Here is a 7,516-nt window from a genome sequence, read left to right as displayed (position 1 = left end):
CAGCCCGGGCCCTGGAAGATCTCAGGGCGACGCATCCCGCGGAAATATCGCTGCTTCCGGGGGAACTCGTTCTGGCCTTTGGGGAAAGGGCGCCTCTGGCACCAGCGCCGGCGGGTCCAGGCTGAGAGACCCGCCTGGTCCGATGGGGCCACGGAGGAGGGCGGCGTCCGCAACCAGGCGCCCCCAGAGCTTCGGGTCCCAGGCGGAGCCGCGGCGGGATCACAGACAAGGACCCGAGTGCGCCACCAGCCGCAGGTCCCACGCGAGCAGGCGCAGGAGGTTGAAGATGACGGTGGCTTCGTGGCACCGAGGCGAGCCCTGCAGCCCGGGAAGGAGGCGGAGCGGGGCTGAGTCAGGGATCTCCTTCGCCGAGAGACCCCCCTCCACACCCTCACGGCTCCAAGCCGGGCTCCCGTCTGGCCGCTTTCCCGCCGGCTCCACTCACAGCCGTGCGAGTTTGGGGACGCCTCCTGGGCCGCCGCACGGACGTCCTCCGGGAGCCTGGCCGGACCAGCTCGAGCTGGAGGGAGACCAGGAGGTTAATGAAGGCGGCGGGGAACCGAGCCTCCCGCCCAGGTGACTCCGGCCCTCACCCTCCCAGCCGCAGACCAAAGCCCGGATTTGGGGACACCGAGAGGACGTGAACCGTGGCTGCGCCCGTTTCTGGCCTCATGGGACAGATTCGCAGTCGGGGGGCCTGGCCTTGAGACCAGGGGCGCAGAGCGAGCCGGGAGGGCTGCGGGGCCAGGGCGCGGCGCACTCACGCAGGCCGCCACGTCCCGCCCCGCGGCCGCCAGCAGCTCCAGGGTCGGGCCGACGCCGGGGAACAGCTCGGGGCTCGGCAGGCCGCTCAGCACGTCTTGGGCGTCGGCGAGGCCGCGGGCCACCTGGCGGAGCAGCGCACGGGACTGCGGGGGCCCGGCGGGAGTTAGACGGGGCCGCGCGCCAGCCCGCGCTCCCCCACCCCCACCCCGCCCGCCGGCCTCGGGCCTCACGGAAGGCCGCGGAGGGTCCCTCCTCCGGCGGAACGAGCAGTTGCGCGGCCTCCAGCTCAGCGTCTCTTCCTCCTGCGGGGCAAGGGCTGGGGTGACGCGGAGCCTCCTGGCAAGGGCCCCTGAAGCGCTGGGACGTCGGAGATTCCTGCACGTGGCTGGGGACTGCCTGGACGGTTGTGCTTATCGTGTCCGAACCAGGTAGCGCTCCGATGGCTGAGCTGGGCTGAAAGGCACCCGCGCTCCCCGTGCGGAGCCCGCGCCCCGATGTGGAGCCGAGTCCGCCTGGAGGGGGCGCCCCTCTGTGCCCCGCACCAAGGCCGTGCGTGAGCTGACCACCGGGGCCTCCGGGAAGATGTCGTGGTCACAATTCTGGACCCTGAAATCTGAGATGTGCCTGCTGGACGCTAGGACGCGAGGGCCCCTCGGGACAAAGACTGGTGTCTCCGAGCCCTGCGGGCCCGGGGCCCAGGGGGCGGGGGTGTCTGAGCATCACTCACATAGCGGTCCCTCAGTGCCTTGATGGCCAGCAGCGCCCGGGGGTCCAGGGAGCGGTAGTGTGAGAGGAGGCGCCGCGGAGGCTCCACCACCTCGGGGTCCGGCGCCACGCCCACCGTCACCAAGACCCACAGCCCCACGGCCACCGCGGCTGCGCCACGCGGCCCCATCTCTGCTCCTGCAGGACGCGACGGACGTCAGCGAGCTCAAGGAGGCCCCGAGTCCAAGCCCCTGCCTGTGGTTAGACTCGCAGAGGGACTGACGCTCAGAGCGTGGGCTGTGGACACACGCAGGGGAAGAGACAGGATGGGCCCCCTCCTACCCTCAGCCTCTCTCCTCTCACTCCTCACCTACAATGTGTCTCTGGTGCCTGGTGCTGCAGCAGGGCCTGCCTTCCACTGTCCTCTGGGTGGTGTCCAGAGTGGTGTCCACCTGGGACAGCGGTGCCTGCACCCTCCATGGTGGCTTTTAAGTGCCCAGCTGAGAATGGTGAGCAACCGGGCTTCCCCGAGCAGGGTAGGCTTTCCCAGCGTCATTGCTGGCCATTGATTAGCCCAGAGGGTTGCAGGCAGGGGTTTGAGGACTTTACCCACCTGTGGGCCAGTGCCAGCGATGACGTACCCCAGCTCTCTGCCACCAGTTCTGGTCTCTGTCCCTTTCTGTATCCTCTCACTTTCTTTTCATCACCCTGGGTGTCCTCATCTCTGTTCTATAATAACAACCAGCCCTTATACAGTGCTTAGTGTTACTGGGCCCTGTTCTAAGTAACTGATATGTACATGTCTCATTTAATGCTCAAAAAATGACACTGCAAGAATTGTTCCACCTCCAATTTATAGATGGGATAACTGAGGCACAGTAAAGTGAAGGAACTTTTCCAAGACACACGGTCAGTAATTGGCAGAGGCAGAATTTGAACCTACACTCAATGCAGCTCCAAAGCTTGATCTCCAAGCCACAACTACCCCTAAATATCTAATTCAGTGCCTCCTTCTCTCTCTCCATTTCTGTCCTCATTTCCTTCTGTTTCTCTTTCTTCCCTCTGTGTTTGCCTCCTCTTTTGTCTCTGTCTCTCTGGTCCTGTTTTTGTCCCTGTCAATAACTCCATCTGTCTATCATTCCTTTTTCTAGTAAACATTCAGGCCAGTGTGTGTCTGTCTCCGTGTGTCTCAATCAGTCTCTTTGTTTTGCTTTAAAAATAAAATCTACTATTCGTGATAAAATTAGCAAGGCAAGGTCATTGGATAAAGCTGGAAAAATAGAGACATGCATAAGAGAGGAAAATACCCCCACCTATAATTTCACCACCCACCTGTCTTCTGTCACCCCAGCTCTGGAACAATTTTTCCAATGAGTAGAAATGTTACATATATTTATTTGTACATATGTTTTCCGATTATCGAAGTAACACATTCGTTATAAAGATTCAGTCAGTAAAAAAATACCACTGGGACTTCCCTAGTGGCGCAGTGGCTAAGACTATGCTCCCAATGCAGGGGCCTGGGTTCAATCCCTGGTCAGGGAATTAGATCCCACGTGCATGCCGCAACTAAAGAGCAACTAAGGAGCCTGCCTGCTGCAACTAAGACCCGGTGCAACCAAATAAATAAAAAAAAATTAAAAAAAAAAACTTGGAGAGTTAAAGAAAGTCTTTAATCCCACTTCCTGGAGGTAATCTTTTTAGCAGTTAGTTGTTAGTTCTCCCCTTTTTTTTTTCTCTTTCTTTGAGCAACTTCTCCTAAATTGGAACGAGTCTGTATACAGTTTGGTAGCCTGCTTTTTGTATCTTACCATTACCTCTCATTTGCATTCCCCCACATCTTTAATTATACTGTATCAGTGAGGTCCCCTGCAGGAAACAGATGGCCTAATCAATGTAGGGTAATTTGTGGTGGTTTAATATCAAGGGTGTTTACAAAGGGATTGGATGGTGAAGAGAACAGAGGAGGAGTAATGCAAGGCCTTGGGCCCCACCCCGGTGAGGGTCTGTCATCCCTAGGCCTGAAGGAATGGGAGAAGGGAGGGAGTGGTTACCTTACCTGGGAAGGAAGGAGTCATGTACACAGCGGGAGGGACAGAGAAGTCATGATGCCCCTGCAGGGAGGAAGCCTGGGGAATAAATACTCTGACTTTACTCTCCTTCCCCACTCTCTGGCCCTACTGCTAGGCTCCCCGTTGGCTGCACCCAACAGAAGCCAAAGGCCAGCTTCCTGGGGCCCAGAGGAGGGTGGAGAAGTGGGAAGAGTGAACTTGGAGGGGCAATGGAAGACATCCTGCATATACCACTGGTAAGGCTTCCACTGTAACAGGATTATTGAATAACAAATCCCCTCTTGGTGGGCATTGATATTCTTTCCAGTCTTTTGTTAAAATCATGGTTCTCAAGACTGCGGGAGAGAAAGGGAGTAATTTTTTCGTTCTTTTAATAGTGTCTTTCATAGGGCTGAAGTTTAAAATGTTTCCAATTCATCCATTTTTTTCTTCCATGAATCGTGCTTTCAGTGTATATAAAAAATCATCACCATGGTTCCCTAGATTTTCTCCTATACTATATTCTAGGAGTTTTATAATTCTGCACTTTACATTTAGGTCTATGACACATTTTAAGTTAATTTTTGTGAAATGTGCAAGGTCTGCGTCTAGCTTGGTTTATCTTTTTATTTATTCACATGCAAGTGTCCAGTTGTTTCAATACCATTTGTTGGAAGTCTATCCTTTCTTCATTGAATTGCCTTTGCTATTTTCTCAAAGATCAGTTGACTATATCTGTGTGGGTCTATTCCTGGGCTCTCTATTCTGTTCCATTGATTTGTCTATCATTCTACTAATATCACACTGTCTTGATTACTGTAGCTTTATAGTAAGTCTTGATGTGAGAGAGTGTCAGTCCTCCAACTTTGTTCTTCTCTTTTAATATTGTGAAAGTTATTCGGGGTCTTTTGAATCTCTATATAAACTTTCACTTTGTCAATATCCACAAATTAACTTGCTGGGATTTTGATTGGATTGCATTGAATCTATAGATTAAGTTGGGAAGAACCAACATCTTGACAATATTGAGTCTTCCTATCCATATTCATCGAATATTTCCATTTTTAGATGTACTTTTATTTCTTTCATCAAAGTTTTATGGTTTTCCTCACACAGATTTTATTTATATTTTGTTGTATTTGTACTTAAGTATTTCATTTTTGGGGGTGCTGATGTAAATGGTATTTTAAATTTCAACTACAAACTGTTCACTGCTGTTATACAAGAAAGCAGTATACTTTTGCATATTAATCTTGTATCCTGCAACCTTGCTATAATCACTTATTTGTTCAGAAATGTGTTTAAAAATACATAAAATTAAATACACAGGACTATTAAGAAAACCGATTATTTTGAAACACAGTTACCAAAACATTAAAGTAACTTTGTGATAAGTAATACATATGTCTCTTTATTAATGAACTAAGTACAAGACATAGCAGTAGGTTTAATAACTACTATACTGTTGAGGGAGTAATGGGAGTAAATGATTTTTCAAGATATGTGCCACATCTGTAATGTGTTAGGAAATATCTGTGGCTTCTTTTAGTGACAAAGTCACAGGTTCTGCTAATATTATTGTGGTTTGTTGCTCATATTCATAATGGAAAGAAATGCTAAATTTCAGTTTGGGGTCAGTGAAGATGGAGATGCAGCTTTTTCCCATGCAAGTTCACCCTCCCCTGAATCCTATTGTCCATGAACTCCAGGTTAAGCTAGACCTGCAGCAGTTAAATAGAACGAAGCAGATCTATAGGCACTGACATGGAAAAATATTCAAGACATATCATACAGTGAAAAAAGTAAATTGCTGAATAATATGCATGGTGTGACACTCCTTGCATTTAGAAATACTCATACATACTAAAGCAATTCAGTGGAGAAAACTAGCCTTTTCAAAAAATAGTGCTGGAGTAATTGGACCTCCATAGGCCAAAAAATGAACCTTGACCTAAACTTCACACTAAAATAAGAATTAACTCAATATGGATCATGGACTTAAATGTAAAATATAAAGCTATAAAACTTTTTGAAAAAATTATGAAGAACATCTTCAGGATCTAGAGCAAGGCAAAGGGTTCTTAGACTTGACACCAAGGGCTTAATTCATAAAGGGAAAATTGATCAACTGAATTTGATCCAAAACTTTTGCTCTGTAAAAGACCATGTTAAGAAGATAGGGGCTTCCCTGGTGGCGCAGTGGTTGAGAGTCCGCCTGCCGATGCAGGGGTCACGGGTTCGTGCCCCGGTCCGGGAAGATCCCACATGCCGCGGAGCGGCTGGGCCCGTGAGCCATGGCCGCTGAGCCTGCGCGTCCGGAGCCTGTGCTCCGCAACGGGAGAGGCCACAACAGTGAGAGGCCCGCGTACCGCAACAACACACACACAAAAAATAGAAAAACGAGCCAAAGACTGGGAGAGAATACTTGCGAACCACCTATCTGATGAAGGACTAGTATATAGAATAGATAAAGAACTCTCAAAAATCAACAGTACAAAAATTAAACAATCCGTTTGGGAACGGGCAAAAGACATGAAGAGACATTTCACTAAAGAGTGAAAGATGGGAAATAAGTACATGAAAAGATGTTCAACATTATTAGCCAATAAAGAGATGCACATTAAAATCACCATGAGGTATTACTATACAGCCATCCGAATGCCTAAAAATAAATAAATAAGTAAAATGCTAACGAGGATATGGAGAAATTAATCACTTATTGCTGGTGTAAATGCAAAATGGTACAGCCCCTCTGGAAAATAGGGTTGGTAGTTTTTTAAAAAAACTAAACATGCAACTACCATATGACCTAGCAATTGCGTTCTTGGGCATTTTCCCAGATAAATGAAGACTTACATTCATACAAAATCTTGCATATGATTGTTTATAGCAGCTTTATTTATAACAGCCAAAAAACAACCCAGACGTTCTTTGACAGGTAACTGTTTAAAAAAAACCCAAAACTGTAGTACATTCATACCACGGAATACCATTTAGCAATAAGAAGGAACAAACTTGATACACAAAACTATCTTCGGATAAGATGTCCAGCATTGAGATTCATTCTGATTAGATTGGCTTAGGTCATATGCCCACCCCCAAATGCAATCACTGTGGCCAGGGAGGCTAACTGAGGTAAACGGCTGCAGCCAGGTCACACACGCCAACCCAGAGATGGGGGGTCAAGTCACCTTCTCCAAACCATTTGGATCTCCAGCTGAAATGGGGGGATGCTGGGATGAGTTGGGGAGAGGTAATGGAAGCCTGGAAAGTTTGCTGCATGGACACATTGGCTGATCTCGTCTAGTGTTTCAGTAGAATTTCTCTCATGTTTTTTTCAGAGTACTTCTGTTTCAACCACTTTGATGTTTTTTAAAACCTCTATGCCTTTCAATAAGGAAAATATACACTGAAAGACAAAATATTTTTTTCATATTAATGCTGAGGAAGACATAAATGGGAAAAACAGCCATTACTTGCCTGTAATTATCAATATTTATTAATAAACTTTATAATTAATTAAAGGTGGTCTCATGTAGGAAACTTGGCTTTACTCGCCCAAAACATACCTTAACTATTCTGCACATGAATAGATCTGTCTATATAGGTGAGAAGTGGCAGAGCATCACCAGTAGTAACCCAGACAGCCTGGGATCACATCTACAAGCTGTGTGAGCTTGGACAGACTCACAGCCTCGGTACCTCAGTTTCCTCATCTTATAAAACATCAGCCAGTGAGAGGACCCACCTCACAGACTTGCTGGGGAGAATAAAGCAGTAAATACATGAGAAGAGCTTAAAGTGGAGCCAAGCATACAGGAAGTGCTCAGTATGTATCAACTATAATTATTATGAACAGTGGTTGAGAAAAACATGTTTGCAATTCCAATTTTCAACAGCAAACGAAGAATGGTTTTATAATTGCTAAAGGAATACATATCATTTAATAACAGACTAAGGAAGCCAGAGAGAGTTTGTCTAAGTCCCAGATGAGG

General features: G+C 48.0%; 1 protein-coding gene across 1 annotated transcript; it reads right to left on the bottom strand.

Moving 5' to 3' along the window:
• Positions 1–219: 219 nt before the first annotated feature.
• Positions 220–1,660, bottom strand: LOC102994074 (interferon lambda-4-like). The gene is made up of 5 exons (XM_007114500.1): positions 1,493–1,660; positions 996–1,067; positions 765–908; positions 446–520; positions 220–318 (listed from the first exon to the last, which is right to left on the bottom strand). The coding sequence occupies exons 1-5, from the start codon at positions 1,658–1,660 to the stop codon at positions 220–222; spliced, it is 558 nt and encodes a 185-aa protein (XP_007114562.1).
• Between the last annotated feature and the right edge of the window lie 5,856 nt (positions 1,661–7,516).

Source organism: Physeter macrocephalus, unplaced genomic scaffold (assembly GCF_002837175.3).
Source record: "Physeter macrocephalus isolate SW-GA unplaced genomic scaffold, ASM283717v5 random_235, whole genome shotgun sequence".
Taxonomy (NCBI): Eukaryota; Metazoa; Chordata; class Mammalia; order Artiodactyla; family Physeteridae; genus Physeter; species Physeter macrocephalus.
This window is presented reverse-complemented; position numbering and strand designations above follow the sequence as displayed.